This window comes from Otolemur garnettii, unplaced genomic scaffold (assembly GCF_000181295.1).
Source record: "Otolemur garnettii isolate 467f Iridium unplaced genomic scaffold, OtoGar3 scaffold00115, whole genome shotgun sequence".
In the NCBI taxonomy this organism is placed as follows: domain Eukaryota; kingdom Metazoa; phylum Chordata; class Mammalia; order Primates; family Galagidae; genus Otolemur; species Otolemur garnettii.
The window spans coordinates 701,863-720,814 of NW_003852510.1; the positions used below are offsets into that span (position 1 = coordinate 701,863).

At 45.0% G+C, this 18,952-nt stretch overlaps 1 protein-coding gene across 7 annotated transcripts in view; it reads right to left on the minus strand.

Annotated features, from left to right (window-relative positions):
- The window catches only part of SUSD6 (sushi domain containing 6), a 104,875-nt gene that overhangs the window by 5,130 nt on the left and 80,793 nt on the right, over positions 1–18,952 (minus strand). For 5 of the 7 annotated variants that reach the window (XM_023517597.1, XM_023517598.1, XM_012809886.2 and 2 more), the window contains 4 exons: positions 6,041–6,238; positions 4,907–5,045; positions 1,077–1,504; positions 436–722 (listed from right to left, as the gene is read on the minus strand). In XM_023517597.1, the coding sequence (XP_023373365.1) occupies positions 583–722; positions 1,077–1,504; positions 4,907–5,045; positions 6,041–6,238 (905 nt within the window). In that variant the 3' untranslated portion in view covers positions 436–582. Of the gene's footprint in view, positions 1–435; positions 723–929; positions 1,505–4,906; positions 5,046–6,040; positions 6,239–18,952 lie in introns of those variants that run through there. The other 2 variants (XM_003797361.3, XM_012809885.2) reach the window with 2 other exon arrangements.

Genomic DNA, 18,952 nt, shown 5'->3' on the forward strand with positions numbered 1-18,952 from the left:
ATTTGGGAGCCTAAGGCAAAAGAATCGCCTCAGCCCAGGAGCTGGAGGTTGCTATGAGTTGTGATGCCATGGCACTCTACCAAGGGTGATAAAGTGAGACTCTGTCTCTAAAAAAAATAAATTAATAAGTAATAATTTCCAACCTCTTTGCTTTCAGATATTCTAAACCTTAGACATCTACTATGCCCAGGATATTCAGGAATCATGAAGTTTCCTCCTAGGCTCTTTGAAGGAAGCTCTATGAATACAGAAGTCCTCACAACCAAAAGGGACATCTAGGATTAGTTTGCATCCTGGACTACACTGGGATTTCACCTAAAGATAACTTTGTAAAGTGACAGACTCAAGCCCAAGGTTAAACTGAGCTCCAGCAAAGGCAGAGCCACCAGAAGACAGTAATTTCATTCTATGGCTTGTGTGCCACAAATAAGCTGGAATCACCCTGAAAGGAAGCATGGTACCATGGGTTTAAAAACACAAGTTTTGGAGTCAGATTCATCTGGCTTCAAATCCCAGCTCAGTAATTTATCAGTGTGGCAAGTTATTTACTTTCTCTGAGCCTCAGTTCCTTTACCTATAAAATCAGGGTAGTAATAAATTCCTATATCTCAGGATTATTGTGGGGTTTAACTGAGATGCTGCAAGATAACTAGCATAGTACCTGGAACACATCTGTTTAGAATGAAGCAGCTGTCTGCTCTGGAAGATGGTCTTTGGTTTCTCTGTAATACAAGCCCATGCCTCTTTGTCATTCTTGACCTTTCAGGAACATAAAAATTATAACAAGAGAACAGATTCCCACCCCAACCTTCAACCAACTGTCTACCTTTTGATTCAGCACAGCCCTGTGACCATGAATAGCATGAGAGACCCTAAACTGTACAAATTTACAGACAACAGTGAAAAGTCTCTCTCTAGAGTGCCCACGGCCCCACCTGGTACTGAGAGAGTAAAATCCTATTTTATAGGCTAATACCCCAGGTATCATCTTTCTCTGCTGAAAATACACCAATTATTAGAAAGGCTCAGTAATTCCTCCCTCCCGGCAAGGATCTCAAGCAGCTCAGACCACCTACCATCTGTGTACTCCTCTGATGTGAGGGATAAAAGGCTTTGAATGTCACTGTTCTCTGAATCTGCAGTGTCCTTGTGTGCCAGTTGGCTACTCCCTGAGCCGGCCACCCAGGAGGAAGTGGTTGCTTGATGCACCATCACAGTCTCCAAGCCCCGAGAGCCCCAGGCGTCACACAGTCCAGACTGGCCTGGGGCCTCATCCTCTCCACCTGCAGAGGAGCAGGCTCCCTGGTCCTGCAGCTGCTGTTCCCTTGGCACACTCCTCCCACTGGGCCCAGACCCCTCTGACAACACAATCTGCACTCTGGGGTCAGCAGGTGGCACGCAATGACCGGAACTGCCATACACTGCCTCCTCGTATGATGGTAATGCGACCTGGACTCCGTCTACCATGATGGAGACCTGGTCCCCAGATACTCCCTGGTCACGCCTGGATCAGAAAAAGAAAAGACAAAGGAAAAATGAGAATAAACATACAGATAAATAAATATACCGTAATAATACCAAAACCAGTCACCATTTTTGAGTACTTACTACGTGTCAGGTACCAGAAATAAGTACTCTGAACATTTTATCACACTGGATCCTTACCTGTGCCTTTTCAGGTAGGAATTCATCAAGAATAGAGATGAGGCTCAGAGAAGTTAAGTAACTTGCCCACAGTCACACAGACAGCAAGGGATGGAGCTGGGATTTGACCCCAGTTTCATCTGCCTCCAGAGACTGTGTTCTTAATCTCTGGGTACACAAACACCTGGCTCTGTACAGAAACTAGGAGCCTAGCAATCTGAAAATAAAGACATGCATTCAGCACAGCTAAGATAAGAAAGAGAGAGAATGATGGTGGTATATAGTCGTGAATATAAATTCACCGCACACATTAAATGGATGCATTGTATGGCATGTGAATTATAGGTCCATACAGCTGTTTAAAAGTGGGAGGAGCAATGTGGTCTTAAAATGGGACACTGGACTGCAAGTCAAAAGAATTATTTTTCCAACTCAGCCACAGTGCTTAACTTTTTCTTCAAACATTGAAACTTGGTAAACTTTAAAAAAATTATGTGTGAATTATAATAAAATATAGGAAAGAACATAGAAAAATCTACATACAGTTCACAGATTTATTCTAAAGATAAGACTGATATAAACTCCCACCTAGATCCAGAAATAGAATGCTCTTCACCCCTTAGGCCCCTTGTACCTCTCCCAGTTACTCTCACAAAAAGCAATCACTATCCTGACTTCCACAGAAATCATCCCTTGGCTTCTTTCTGTAATAGTTTTACCACCTAAACATGATCATTTGATACTACAGTTTTGTTTTAAAAATTTTTGAGTATACATGACTGCATATCTCTGGCTTCTTTTACTCAACATTATGTGTGTGAGACTTATTCATGCAGACACCTTTTGAGGGGATCACTTTTGTCACAGACATAGACAACTAAAGTGAAGATACTACTTAGCATGCACCTCCTAAGAACCTCCTCTCAGATATAACTACAACATTATTATATCCCAGGAATAATACTATGACCCAAATTTTCCTAGCTAGCCCAAAATACATTCATTTCAGCTGCAATCTTCTTTGTTTTCATCTAGGACCCAATTAAGGTTCATGAATTGTATTTAGCTGTTCTGCTCTTCTACCTCTAATTTATAACAGTCTACTATAGTTTTTCTTTCATGATATTGGTGATCTTTTTTAACAGTCCAGGCTAGCTGTCTCACAGAATGTCCCACAATCTGGATTTTGTCTAATCCATCAGAGTTGGATTCAGACCAATTTTGCCAAAAGCATTACACAGGTGATGTGTCCTTTCAGCTCATCATGTCAAGAAATACACATCATCTATCGCTGAACCATTACATTGTTTTTAGATTATTAGATCTCAATTTCCTTCCCTATACTTGAAGATAAAAATCAGTGCTACCTAATTCAAATAATGTACACACAGTGAGGAGAACAGTGGCCCCTAAAAAGTGGCGTGAGCCATTGTGTCTGGCCTAACCAGTTACTTTTAACTGACTTACTAGTGTAACTACAAAGTGAGGAAAACTCTCAATTTAGATGAAATATGGAATAGATCATTTTGACTTTGTGTGTAAATAGCTGATTGTATCAAGTAAAAGAACTGATTATGTTGAGTTAAAAATCTCTTTCAAATTCTCTTTATTCTACTGATTAACAACCTTTAAAAATAACTCCTACCCCTCCCTAAAAACAAAAGGAAGAAAGAAAAATCACATATATTACACAGAAATTAAATTTAGCCTGGTCCTTATCCATCAATTCCAAACCTAGAACATTTTATTAAATGTAGTTTAACTACAACAGAGTCTCACTTTGTTGCCCTCGGTAGGGCCATGGCATCATAGCTCACAACAACCTCAAATCTTGGGCTCAAGTGATTGTCTTGCCATAGCCTCCCAAGTAGCTGGGACTACAAGCGTCCACCACAATGCCCAGTTATTTTTAGACACAAGGTCTCACTGTGGCTCAGGTTGGTCTTGAACCTATGAGCTCAGGCAATTCACCCCTCCTTGGCCTCCCAGAGTGCTAGGATTACAGGCATGAGCCACCCAGCCCGGCCTCAAATGTAATTAACCTTCATGCCTGTGGGTTAGGACAGTGACCAATTAAAGGCTCTGATGAATATAAAGACATACTGGTCAAGAGGGAATGAGGAACTGCCAGGGTAGGCAACTGCAGAAGCCTTGACAGTGGGAAGAGAAGTCCATCACTGGGAATCCACCCAGGGCCAGCAGCATTGGGGGCTCTCCTGTTCACACCCCCCCAGTCCAGGATGATTGGTGGCTAATGTATTACACCAAAAACGCAGGCAGGAAAAGCCACTTTCTCTGATTCTCATCAGTAGAGTGCAGTGGTTCTCAGTCCTAACTGCAAATCAGAACCACTTGAGAAGTCTTTTACAAAAAGCTAATAATGGGGCAGCGCCTGTGGCTCAGTGAGTAGGGTGCTGGCTCCATATACCGAGGGTGGCGGGTTCAAACCTGGCCCCGGCCAAACTGCAACAAAAAATAGCCAGGCATTGTGGTGGTCGCCTGTAGTGCTAGCTGAGGCAAGAGAATTGCTTAAGCCCAAGAGCTGGAGGTTGCTGTGAGCTGTAACACTGCGACACTCTACTGAGGGCAACAAAACCAGACTCTGTCTCTACAAAAGAAAAAAAAAGCTAATACCACTCTAAGCCACATAAATTGCAATGTGTAAGGATGAAGGCCCGGGTGTCAGTATTTAACTCCCGGGTGTCAATATTTAACTCCCCGCAGGTGCCTCTATGTGCAGCCAAGACTAGGAACCAGGAGTATAGGGCAATGGCTTGTAAATAGAAGGATGCATCAGCATCACCAGGAGAGCTCGTCAGGCCTTAGCCCCTGAGTTTATCATTCAGTAATCTAGAACAAGGCCTGAAAATAGGTGTTCATACCAAGTTCCATGATGCCAATGCTGCTAGAACCACACTTTGAGAATCACTTGTGTTAAGGGAAATGACCTAGCTTTGGGTTTGAACAGATTCACATTCTAATCTCAATTCTGCTATCATTTAGAAATATGACCTTAAGTGAATTACATAACCTCTCTGAGCCTCAGTTTCCTCATCTGCAATGTTCCTGTGAGAATTAAGATAATGTGTGTAAAGAAACAAATACAGTGTCAGGCACGTCCAGGAATTTAAACACGTGGCAGGGCCCTCCCCCTTCCCTGGGCACACAGACCAGCAGAGGCTGGCAAATCACCAGCAACCTCTACCAGCCAGAGGCTGCCCACAGGAGCTCTGCCCGGGGCTCCCCTGCTCCCTGGGCTCACCTGCTGTGATGGAAGGACTTCAGCTTTGGCTGCAGTAACACAAACAGCACCACGAGGAAGAGAATTAATGCCACGGAGCTGGCAGTGGAAGCCACTATAGACAGCGTGGAGACTCCAAGTGATGTGTGGGTATCTTTCTCTATAAAAGCAAGCCATCGTCAGAAGGGTTTTGTACCGAGATACATAAAACAAGGGCCCCACAGGGGATCCTACCAAATGCTCTGAGTTAAAATATGCACACAGACACCCTATGGTCAGGGTCATTTCAGGAAAGACAGTGTAGAATGACCTACCTATACGTGGTGCTCCTGTTTCCTGAATAAAAAATTCCCTTCACTCCCAACATTTGAGGTCCATCTGATATCTATTCTTACTCAACGCTAGAGATTTTACCTTTATAAATCACTTTGAGGCCATCCTCAACAGCAAATTGGTAAAACAATCATTTAAAGAAGCACATCATTCCACCATTCGTGTTTTTCCCCATGTGGAAGGATAACTTATACGAACTGGGATGTACTAAGGCCCTAAGGTCCCATGGCTTTATTTGTAAATCTCAGATTGGCTTCCACCTTCTCTGGGGTGTCATGGGTTAAATATGTTCTGGTCTTGAGGCCTGAGTGTGAAGCACAAAGACGGCCCGTATGATACACATTTTCCTGCAGGTAGCTGGATTTTCCTGTCATGCAAGACAGGAGGAGGAAGAAGGGGCAGAGATCTTCTATCCAGTAGGACAATCGCTCCATAACAAAACAGTCCATCTCCATTCAAAGAACAGTAAAATGAAAAAGACGCTGGAGAAGGTGTTGGCATTGTGCTCACTGTGTTAACCAAACACCGTCAAAGGTTACCAACATTGGTAACCAGGCAAACAAGAGATCCTGAACATCAAAGTGGCTTTACAGAGCAGGGCAGAAGCCCCGCTAAACTGTTAAGCTCATTGGTGGCCCAGTGAAATGTGACAGGACACACACCAGCACCTCCAAATGTTTTCCACAAAGATATGAAACCCCAAAGGACATCAGGGAGGCTACTACCCTGCAGCAAAGGGTGCTCCAGAGGAGCATGAACCACTTCCCGCGAGTTATGGGAGGGCAGAACCCCACAGCATCCCTTTCTTGTGTCCAGACTGACCCTCGTTGAGATGGCAGCTAATCTCCATAGCTGGTTTCCACTCGCCATTCTTACACGTCAGGTATTTGTAATCGCCCTTCAACATGTAGCCTTCAGCACACAGGTACTCGATGACGCTGCCTGCTGTCAGGGGGTCTCTGCAAGGCCGCGGGTGGCAGATGTAGCCACCATTCTCTGGCTCTGGTGGCAGAGGGCATACTGCAAAGACACAGAGAAAGTGCAGTGGTATAGTCGTGAGGTTGTCCAATAGCAATTTCCTTTCCATGATGCAGTGCTAAAAGACTTAACAGGAAACACACAAGGAGCAAAGAGTCATTCCCTTGGAAAGTTGTTGACTAAACCTTGGAAATTCAGGTGGCCCCTGCCAGAGAGGGAGTACAAGGCAACAGGGGAAGTCTCACTGCTGGAGGCACTTGCCTCTCCCTATCCACTGTGCCTTAAGAAAATTGCATCCATTACTGAACAGCGGACTCTAATGAGGTCTTCAACCTACAGAGATCTAGACACAGTATGTTTTTAATAAAACCTACTAACACACACAATAAACCAGAGTGAAAGGAATAAAACACTATTAAACCTGTAAGGCAGTGGTTCTCAACCTTCCTAATGCCGCGACCCTTTAATACAGTTCCTCATGTTGTGGTGACCCCCAACCATAAAATTGTTTTTGTTGCTACTTCATAACTGTAATTTTGCTACTGTTAGGAACTGTAATGTAAATATCTGATATACAGGATGTATTTTCATTGTTACAAAGGGGTCGCGACCCACAGGCTGAGAACCACTGCTGTAAGGGGAAAATGTTGGCCTTGCTTCCAATACCAATACCAGAAAGGGCTCCCTAGTATGTTAAAATGTGTGCCCTTGGTCTCAAAAGGGATTCCTGATAGATTTCTTAGGTGGCTTCCCAAGCCTCTTGTGTGTCTTCCATTCTGTGACTTCAGTGCTCACTGGCATCACTTGTCTCTGTCCTACAGTAAATCCCTCATTTTTCATTCCAGTAGGCCTGATTTTAAAAGTACCTTTACCTCCTATCTTATTTACTTGTCCTGACAACTCTGTAAGATAGTTATCATTTCTCCTCTTTGAAAATGAAGACACTGAGGCCCATGAAAGTTAAGTGACTTTAAGGCCAGGCAAGGTGGCTCATGCCTGTGATCCTAGTGCACTGGAAGGCTGAGGTGGGAGGATTACTCGAGCTCAGGAGTTCCAGACCAGCCTGAGCAAAAGCCAAACCCAGTTTCTAATAGTAACAGAAAAATTAGCCAGTGTTTGGCAGTTGCCTTGACCTCAGGAGTTTGAAGTTGCTGTGAGCTAGGCCAATGCCACGGCACTCTACTCAGTGTAACTTTGTCTCTGAAAAAAAAACAAAAAGTTAAGTGACTTTTAGCCAAGTTACAGGGTAGACAACAGGCTTAGGATCAGAGTCAAGCCCTCTGACTCTCCACCTGCAGACACCACCACTCCTATCCCATGAGCTGTGTGAGCTTTGAGATGTGTTTGTATCAAAGTTACCTCCGCCTCTCTCCCTTCAAACTGTTGGTTGGGAGATGGCAGGCAGTGCCTAGGTGGGAGGAGCCCTGGTAAGTCAGAGGAGCTGGAAGGTCTGAGTAGCCCTCAGGAGAAGCGGTTAGCCTCTGACTCCACTCTGGACAGACACTGCAGAACTGAAGCCTACAGGCAAGGGACTGCTGGGTATTCCCAGCCCAAACAGAACAGAACAGTGAGGGTGCTAAGGAATCACCATTTGGAATTCCAAAGGAAATTTGATTTTGCTGACACATACTCTTCCCCCATCCTGAATATCACAAGGACAACCGTATAAGAATAGGAACAGTCATTTTCTTTTTCTCACTTCCTCTAACAGTCCTGGAAGAAAGGAGTAAAAGGAATAAAGTACCGTCAAACCTGTAAGGGAAAAGTGTTGGCCTTGTTTCCAAAACCAAAGCCAGAAAGGGCTCCACAGTATAATAAAAATGCAGACTCTTGGCCTCAGAGGGATTCCCCTGAGAAGCACACTGGGAGTCACACAGCCTGACTGTCCCAGACAAGGCGCGCCTCTGCCAACAAGACTGCCCGCCCGCACCACCACACAGACATGCCCTTACAGCCTCTCTATGGAAGACACCTTCCTGCAATCTACACTTGATTATCAAGCAAGCTGCCCGCCAGCCAGCTAGCCAGCCAGGCTGGGGGGTGGGCACCAAGCCAAGAAGAGATGAAAGCCCTCTGCCCTCAAGCTGCAGATTACTTGAGGTAGAGGGCTAGAAGACTCCATTTTTAAAAAGCTATTCTAGTAACAAAAACAAAGTTGGGTAGGTGTTATGGGATCCAGAGAAGTCTGAAACTAGGACACAAGCCCAAATAAGCCCCCTCAGTCCCTTCTAAGGAAATACTTTCTCGACTCTGTCCTACCAGCAGGGTCTGGAACAGGATTAAACTTTGGCCAACTGGTTCAGAGCGCTGGCCAGCTGGGTTCCCTGAGAAGCCTCAGCAAACCGTCTTTACCCTTTACACTTTCCCTCTTTTGTTCAGGGCAGCAAGCCTGCCACAGACCTCCCTCACTCCCTGGCTGTCCTTGAACTGTTTCTAATTGGTTCACTTACTCAGCATAATTAATGCTGAGCACCCTAGGACAGCTCCTGAAAGCAGGCAGGACCCACACATGAGTCTAATGTGCCAGGAAAGATAGTCTCAGAGGAAGAGCTGCGGATTTTAAAGTCACTCACTCCTACTTTGCTGGTTATTTCTGCCCATAAAACCCCCATCTCCACAGAATCTTTGAGGAGAACCTTGGAGGTCACCTAGTACTCATTTCATAAGTGAAAAAAATGAGGCTTACACAGAAGCAAGTTGCATTTCAATTTAATTTCAACTTAACTAGTATTTACTGATTACTGTGTAGAGGTCATTGTGCTACGGCCTGAAGATGGGATAAAATGCACTTCAGGTAGTTGAAGCCAAATAGGAATATGACAATTAAATGTACCCATGTACTGAAAACTCGTTTTCTTTATGGCTTCTAGGATTTGAGTTTATTTAAAGGACATTTTTCTCTACTCTGAGATTGTAAACGTAAACATACCCTCTAATATTTTCTTGTGACATTTTATAGCTCAGGTGTTTGTTATTTAAATAATACTTTTCCAAGGAAAAAAAAACCCAAACTAATAAGAAATCTATATACATGGTACACAATTCAAAAAGGATGTACAGTGGTAAGCCCCTTTCCTGCCTCCTCAGCACTTAGATCCTGTCTTCAAAGGCACTACACTAATTTTTTCTGTATTCTTCCAAAACTATTCTATAGACAGATTTATTTTAATATTTGCCAAAGAATGTGATTCATGCCACGAGAGAGGAAACTCAAAGCAGGAGAGATCACTTCTTGTGTGGGGGGAGACTAGCAAGAGCTCTCAGCAAAGTAGCATTTCAGGTAGGGCTTTCCTCATCAGGAAGGGAGATGAATAGTTGAAGCTAATGCACTGAAGAGGAAAAATGTAGGTTAAGCCCAGAGAACATCAAGTAGTCCAGTTTTGCTGGGTTGAATTTTTTAAAAAGTCTAAAACTTTAAAAAACGTGAAGGGCAATGAAATCGTCTTGCAGAGGGCCATGAGTGCAAGAGGAGATATTTAATATTACCTCAAAGGAAAGGGGGAGCCACGAAATTTTTTGAGAAGGGCAGCATTACAACAGGAGCAGAATCATTTGATATAATGGACCGGAAGTGGACAGACCCCTTAGACTATGCCAACACTACAGCAGTCTCAGAGTAGTAGTAAAATAAACACAACACAAAACCCTTTTTCCTATTTATCTATGAAGGTCATACAAAAGAAATGAGCTAGAGCATGTCAGTTTCAGAATCCTGAGATATTGTTGCAGGTCCTAGGAAGGAAATGAGGGGGCCTTAGAAGAAAGGGTCAGAAAAATAAAATAAAATAAAACCAAAAAAGGCAAGGTCACTGTAAGACACCAAGAACACATGAAAACAATGTGGCCCCATACCAGCGCGGGAGAGTCCTGGCCAAGGGCAATGCTGAAGAGGACCTGCTTGGTGTTTTCTACAAAGAACATCAAGGAAAAGCAGAACCCACATAGCAAATAAACCACCCAGAGCCTTCTGGAAGCCATCCTGAGGAAGAGGCCATCTCAATCTGCATGTCAGGCTCGCCCTCTGACAACCCCAAGGTCCATGGAGGGAATTTCAAGTTCCCACCTTACTCCCAAGAAGGCAATGAATTCACATGATTTGGCAAAGCTACATAATTTTCAAAAGAAAGGGAGACAGGCAGAGAATTTTACAGAAAAAAAGAAATCAATTACTTCTCCTTAGCCTCCCCTCTGCTTCCCATTCTCTCCCACAGCCACTCGGGCTCCCAGTGGGCATCCATGGAAACCCACTAGACCAGATGGTCAGAGCGCAGATGTGGAGAAGCAAAATGATCTGACACATACTTCCACCTCGGTGACCTCAGCTGACACCCTCAGTAGGAACCAACACCAGCCCTTCTAGAGGTATTTGATTTTTATTGTTTGGTGGAACTGCCTTTCAGAAGGAAAAGGTAGATTATAAGAGAACTGTTGATAGGCCTAAGCAGATGCATATACAAACCCTCCCTCAACCCCCTGCCCACCAGTCTGTGGAGGGACATGCCCCCAGAAGGCCACCCAACTGCTCAGATTTCAATACTCCATTTGTGTGAAAAAGGGCACATGACAGGATGAGGCTGATCAGTAAGTTTCCAATACCTAATGTGCATCGAAAGGACCAACCAACATCAGCAGTAGATTGTGATTTAATATAGTAGAACCTTTGCAGTTGACCACCTCAAGCTGACATAAATTTCATAGACCAGACATGCACCATTAAGGTCTACTTCCTTATGTTAACCACCTCCATATATAGATTAGTCCCTTACAGTTGACCCTTGAATGGTCAACATACAGGGGCTCTACTATACATTTAATCCAATATAAGCAAAATACATTGTTTGCATCTCAACAAGTAATCAACATAAAAATTTGCTAATGACAAAATGCATTTGGGTTTTTTTGTTTTTTTTACAGAGTAGTCTGTATACCTTCAGCATATCTCAAATCAGACTAACCACATTTCAAGTTCTCAATCACCACATGGCCACCTAGCCAGTGGTGGCTCCTGTAGTGGACAACAGAGTCTCCCTAGTCCCTGCCTGGGAGTCAGAGAACAGGTCTGGGGATGTGAAGACAGTGGAAAGGGTTTAGAACCACGCCCTAGGGCAGGAACGTGAGGTTAAACAGAAGATGGGAAAAGAACATAACATGCAGTACTGATGGTCCCTTACAGATGTTTAGAAAAACACTATTTATGTGCTTGTTCTCAAAACCCTTTCTTATACATAAAGATCCAATTTCTACTTCTAGCCCTCAATGGTGCGTAGGAACAAAGAGAGCCAGAGGAAAAGGTGAATGCAGAAAACAAAGGTCCAAATGTGCAGTTTTGTTTGTTTGGGACATAAGACAAGGAAAGTGGTTAATTACTGCAAACAGCATACTAACCTGCACCAAGCTCTCTTATGAGTTCTCTTCACATGAAGCAGGTTCTACATTTTCTCTATTTTACAGAGAAAGACAATGAGGCTTAGCTAGTTAAGTCGTCAGCCCAAAGCTAGAAATTTGTAAATGGAGGAGCAAGGTTCAGCAGGCACCCTGGCTTCTAAACTGCAGGATTGGCCACTGAGTTAAGTCCAGCCTGCTGAGAAGGGCAGGACATCAGGAAAATGTACCCAGTACATCAATCTGGAGCTCTGGAGACATCTAGCCACTTTGCACAGTTTGTGAAAGGAAAAGTCATACCCTCCCTTGCTCAACAGGGAGAGGATTCTCCTCAAAAAAGCTTCCCAGGCAAGTTGGAATTAAATCATTCCAGCTAAATCCAAAGAGGAAAAAAAAAAAAAGATAACATCTGATTATGGTCAAAAGGTAACTCATTTAAAGCTTTATAAAGCCCTCGAGAAACAGACCATTATGCCATAAGGATGAACAAATTGAGTGAGAGAGATTAAGATACTTGCTCAAAGTCACCCAGCAGCTAAGTGGTACAGTTGGGATTTGAACCCAGGAAGCCTGGCTTTTCACTATAAAGCATGGTCTCAGAGCCAGGCTTCTCCTCTCACATCTATAGCCTGCCAAGGCACTCACAGAAAGGAGAATCCAGTAACAGGGACAATATGACTACTACCTGAGGACACTGGTCTCTCTCGGCACTGAACCAGACCACCTTCTGAAGCTGGCTGGCCTTACCACCTCTCTGAGGGTTTCTTCAGAAAAGTCCTGCAGCCAACATGGTTTTGAACTGAGCACAGTGTATGAAGGCCTGGCTGTCCATGCAGAGCTCCTGCACTGGAGCAGGAAAACAGGCAGGGGTTCAGTTACTTCGGAGATAACCTAGGGATAATTTTGTCCACAGTTCTCCCCAGTCTTCTGCCTTCCTGACCCCGTATTCAAATAGTGAAAAGTCTTAAAACAGGCTGCAGTGAGAAAGAAATGAGATGATTTCTCAGGCCACCTGCAACTCTCCTCTCCTGTGAGGCAAACCTTCGCAGCACTCAGACAGGAAGCCCATTGTCCAGCCAGGATCCCTTTCTCACGAGAACTTCCCACTCACTGGGGGAGGGCCAGCCTGTGGTAGCTCAAGCCTTTCTCAGAGTAGCACAAATGCTAGGGTAGGAGAACATAGGGAGAAACCACCCATAGCTAAGGCTGCCCCCACTGCCCTCTTCCTAAGAGGGGCCCAGCCTGAGTCCTGTTCTGAAGATCAGCAACTGACCAACCCTCAGAGTCGGTCCATCTTGTTTTAGGCCTGGGCACCTCACTCCCTCCACCTCATAGCACAGGGAGAATGCTAGTCAGAGGCCTTGGAGTCAATGAGAGGGAGAAACACTTTCTTTATTGTACTGCCCCAAGCATGAAAACTGCTACCTAGAAGCAGCCACCAAGATCCTTAGTCATTCAGTAAGAAGCACTGCTTGTCTCTTTGGCCTGGCAGCCCTGACCTGAACACACATGCATTCAGCTGTAACCCCACCCATCTCCAAGGTTCCAAGGTTCAGGAACCCTTCCCAGGCATTGCCAGAGAGAATCAAAGGGCAGCTCTGGGCATAGAGAGTACCAGCCTGGGCCTAGAATGAGACTGGCTGGGGCTATGTGCTGTTCTGACAGTTTTCCACTGAGACGTCCTGGTAGAACTTCCTCTTCCTCAGGTTCCTTGTTTGTAACATGAGGATGAGAAAGTATTGGCCTTACAGGTAATCGGTGCACAGGTAAAGTACTTGACAGTTGGTCTATCACACATTAGGTATTCAATGAAAGGGGAGCTTCCTCTGTGCTCCCAGAACATCTCTGACGCGTCTGTAAACTATCACCCTATTGCCCTCCTCTGCGATTACTTTCTCACAGGTCAGTCCTTCCCCCATTTCCCCACCAGCCCTCAAGCTACTGGTCAAAGACATGTTCTGCTCACTTTTGTACCCTGAGCACTTGGCAAGAAATCCTGCAGGCAGTAGATGCTTACTAAAAACCTCACGTGAAGGAATCCTGCAGGCAGTAGATGCTTACTAAAAACCTCACATGACTCACAAAATTTTGCCCACATTTAAAGGCCCTGTTCTGTTTTTAATCCCAACAGGCCACAATGGTTTCTGATTTGAAATGAGTCCATAATTGATAACAGCAAAGAGAATCCCTGTCTAGGGTTCATGTTATGTTCTCAAAACTGGCACTTATGATGAGAATATGCTTCCCGCATGGCTCCTGTGGCTCAAGGAGTAGGGCGCTGCCCCTATATATGGGAGGTGGTGGGTTCAAATCCGGCCCCAGCCAAAAACTGCAAAAAAAGAGAGAGAGAGAGAGAGAGAATATGCTTCCCACCTAACAGGACCAGAGCCACGTGGGGTTAGACCAATGAATCTGAGTCTGACCTAAGGGTCCTCTCTGCAGCCCTGTCTGCTGTGCTTACACCTCCAGGCCTTACTCCTTGGTGGCCAATACCCAGCTCCAGGGGTTTTTGAGACTAGAAAAACTACATACTTGAAATTGCATCATCCCTGACACGTACCAGGCACTGATAGATGAGTACATTTATTTTCACATAGCAAACTGAACACTTAGCTCTGATTTTTAGAATGGGTAAGGGCTTTAGTAAGGAAAAGAAAAAGGATTCTTTCAGAAATTTCTGGATATGTGGAGAGGGTACAGGCAGACTATAGCAGGATAGACATTTGGGGGACCTTGCTTTGCTCAGTTTATTGCTGAGCCCCCTTTCCTACTGCCCTTCTCAGCAGTTCAGCCGAGGCTGCTCTTGGCTGCCAAATGGCCTTCACATGGCCTGTTACCTTTCACCTCCTCATGTTCCCTTAGCTTGGGGACCTGGGGAACAGGCTGCCAGTAGGGGCTACTCCCCCCTGCCCTGCTACCACTGCTAAAGAAAGGGCAGGCAGGTGGACCACTCTCTTTTATCCTGCTGCTCCAGGCCTGGGCCAGTGTCCAAAGCCACCCCCTCCAGGACGGTGATAAGAGCAGAGACCACAGCTGTCTCCCATCCCTAGGATGGTGGGATGACAACAGGCTATTCAGTATGTATGTGTTAACAAATGGTACTATGTTTCCCTTGACATGGCAGTTAAAGAATTAAGAGAGAGCAGAGGAAACTTATTTTTTCCTCATTAGCAATTGCTACTTCTTGGTCTTATCTCTTTCAATCTCTATCATATATGTTCACTCCCCCACCCCTGGGAATTTCCCACCTCCAGGAGGAGGTAGGGTGGTCCCCCACCCCTCAAGGGCCCAGTCATCTGTGAAGGCACTGTCAAACCTCAGACAGGCAGCTGTGGGGCAGGTGATAATTAACTTAGGAGTCTGGCTTAAAACTGAAAACAGGATTAGATTCTTGGGTACAAAGGTCACAGCTGAGGTTTCATTTCCAATTCTACCATCTAATGGCAACTTCTAGTATCAAGTCCAATGCAGGGTACACAATAGAGCTTCAAGAAACACAAATTAAAATTTTAATCAAACATAATGACCTCTACTGCCTAAAAGGGTAGAAATGAGGAAGAGAATTAACATCGCCAGGCACTCCCACCTATGATCCTAGCTGTCTGGGAGGCCGAGGAGTGTGGATTGCCTGAGCTTAGGAGTTTGAGACCAACCTGGGCAAGAGCAAGACCCCATCCCTACTAAAGTAGACAAATTAGCCAGGCTTAGTGGCTGGCACCTGTAGTCCCAGCTACTTGGGAGGCTGAGGAAAGATGATGGCTTAAGCCCAAAATGTTTGAGGCTGCTGTGACCTACAATGATGCCATGGCACTCTACCCAGAGTGACAGAGGAAGACTCTGTGCCAAAAAAAAAAAGCAGCCCATGTACTACACTGGTGGCCTATAGTTATTATCCTATTTAATTCTCCCACCCTAGGAGAAGGCGGTATAATACTTAATTTAATTTGTTCAGATGAAGAAACCACAGCTCTAAAAACTTTAGTAATGGCTTGAGATCACACGGCTACTAAGTATGAGACTCTGAATTCAAATTCTGACTTGCCCTTCTCCTTTTCATATGGAAGCTCTGGGGTTATAGACACCACTGGAAAAATTTACGCCTAGACCTAAAAATAACAACATGGGGATGTGGTACCTAAGGACAAAAGCACTGGCTTGGTGCCTGTGGCTCAAGTGGCTAAGGCACCAGCCACATACACCTAAGGTGGCGGGTTCGAATCCAGCCTGGACCCGCCAAACACCAATGACAGCTGCAACCAAAAAATAGCCAGGCATTGTAGCGGGCGCCTGTAGTCCCAGCTACTTGGGAGGCGGAGGCAGGAGACTCGCTTGAGCCCAGGAGTTGGAGGTTGCTGTGAACTGTGATGCCATGGCACTCTACCCAGGGGGACAGCTTGAGGCTCTGTCTCAAAAAAAAAAAAAAAAAGGACAAAAGTGCTATAATTCCTATCTGGAGAAGAATATGTGAGTTCATTTGTGCCTAGAGGACTCAGTTCATATCTCAAGTGAGGTCACATTTTTCCAGAGAAGTGGAATGGAAAGGCAAGACGTTTCCTTCACTAACCTCTGTGCACTACAAACAATGGAGCTATTTAAGGATCACAGACACTAAAGTTGCAAATGGGAGAAGATGTGTGGGCATTTTCAGCTGATAAACAAGTCTTCTAAGAGAGACAGGTGAAGGAAGGCTGTCACTAAAAGTAGAATGGGGATGTGACCTAGAATTAGAGGGCTGCCTTTCTGCCAACTGCCCAGAGCATGCATGGCCACTGAGGCATCTCTGCCAAAGCCCCAAATAAACAGCCCATGTCATGTGCCACCGCACAGTGGTCAGGCCATGTGTTGCTTACCAGGTGCTCACCAGGTCACCACTACTCACAGAGGCGTAGACAACTGCAAAGAATCAAAGGACACACTCAGCAAACTCTAGTTATGGACAGTCGTGGAAATCAACCGAGGCAATATCCTAAAACCAGCAAAACATCACATAACTTGGGAAAATACTAGCATTTGAGGGGTTGAGGTCTGAACGGTCTTTTCTGAAGAAAGAGATATGACTGGGTCTTAGGGATGCCATGGAGTGAGCCCTGTACATTTTGTGGGGGTCTGTGTCAAGCCTGGCACTACCGTGAGACAGGGACTACAAATATAAAAGGGAAAATGAAAAATTGGTATTTTCTTGATGGGGATGGGGGTGGATAAAGCTGCCAGGGTAATGGATATATCTTTATCACCTCTGATCTGATTAATACTACATGTAAGGAACACTGTGCTCAATGTACACAGAAAGGGAGAGTCAAAATACAAAGTCCAGGCTGGACGCAGTGGCTCATGCCTATAATGCTAGTGCTCTGGGAAGCTGAGGTGGTGGACTGCCTGAGCTCACAGGTTCAAGACCAGCCTGAGCAAGAGCAAGACCCCGTCCTCTCTAAAAATAGCCAGGCATTGTGGAGAGCATCTGTAGTCCCAGCTACTCAGGAGGCTGAGGCAAGAGAATCGCTCAAGCCCAAGATTGAGGCTGCTGTAAGCTGTGACACCACGGCATTCTACCAAGGGTGACAATGTTAGACTCCGTCTCAAAAAAAAAAAAAAAAAAGAAAAGAAAAAGAAAAAAAAACTTTTCTGTGGAGGTTACACAGTCCAGTGATCTGGGTGTTTTTCTACCTCATGGGTGGCGGGGTGGGTGGGGTGAGATTCTCTGCTTTAACACTTAATATTAAACTACAAAATTTTACACCACCTTCACTCATATAGGAAAAGCGATTGTCCTGTCTTCCTGGTATCCTCTGCCCTTTCACCAGCTGACTCCAGACAGTGAGGAGTCAAAGCCCCCAGGTGTTTATTGTGTTTTTCCACTACTTTCAACTTTGGGGGAGATTAAAGTTGGGAAGCTGGGTGGGGGGGGGTTCACCACACCTGTGGCAGGGGGCATGGGTGAACTTCCTGCAGTCTTCCTCCACACCCTCCATAGCTTCCTGCCCTAGCCCCCTGGCCACTGACAGCTGGAGGTCTGCAGGGACAGCCCACACATGCTGGTCTCTAAGCCCCCAGATTGGCACACCCATCAAAGATAGTAGTAGCTACCTTGGCCTCCAGTGCTTTGATGAAACCTCCCAAGCATGGCCCCTTTGGCCAGCCGTCTGCGGTTTCATGTTATCGGAACATCTGTTGTATCCCTGGGGTCTGCAACTTTCTGTAAGTTTGCTGTGCCTGAACCAAGAAAGGCACATGCAGATTTCTATAAAAATTATGATTCTATGAAAGAGAAGATGAGGAAAGCTGGTCTCTTTCAGAGAGCAAAGTGATTTTGAAATGTAAACAATTTCTTTGGGGTGATTTACCGTAGAAGTCTGTCACTGACTTGAGTTCCTGAGCTATGACTATATGGGCTGAGGAACAGTTTCTCTTGATAAATAATTAACACACACACAAACAAAACTTCTTGCTCTCACTAAAGGTCCGGATCAGAGAAGGCCATGGAGGTGAGTGGAGGGTTGCTCAGCACACATCCGGCAGGTGTCTCTGTTCCTTTTCCACACGTTCCCTACAAGTCCTCCCTATATGTTTCTATTTGAGGAAGCCACATTTAAGACTCTTTAAGGTCTTTACAAATGACAGGAATCCATCCAAACTGGCTGTGAGGTCCAAAGTAGGCTGGGCACTTGGCCCTCAAGTTCTAGGACCCATCTGTGATTTTAGCCTATGTATTTATCAGTCTGGCTCTAGCATATTGTCCAGGATTCTTGACCATCAAACAAAGCAACCTCGAAAACAGATTAGTGAAACTCAGGCATGAACTATGTCAGAGTTTCAGGAGCTATGGGTACTGTCTCAGCCATATTCTTATCAGCCTGAGGATCACGCCCCTCATCACCTGCTGTGATGTGTCCTGCTCTTTGGAGCCTTGACCCTGGCACTCCACCTCTGACCAGGCCCAAGACTCTAGTCAGAAGATACTGCCCAATGCAGCCTCACCCACTTTGTGTGTCAGTAGATAACTATTTCCACATATTTCAGTGTACAGAAAGTATGCTTTAATCTTTTGTTCTCCAACTGGCAGGTTTAATAACTCTCACCTAAATGAAGGTAAAAAACATTTACAAGTATTGATTCTTATTCTCTCTGGGTTTCACTTTTCCTAACAGAAATTTCTTCATTAATTTAACAAATATCTCCTGAGCAACTACTAAGTGTCAGGTTGGTGCTAGAAATTCAAGAGCAAGTAATTCACATGATCTGTCCTGAGAAGACTTCAGTCTCTTTGGGAATAAAGATAAGAAGCCCAACCATTTTTGGAAGGCAGTATGGAGAACCCTCAAAGAACTCAAGCTAGACCTCCCATTTGATCCTACAGTCCCATGGCTGGGCATCTAC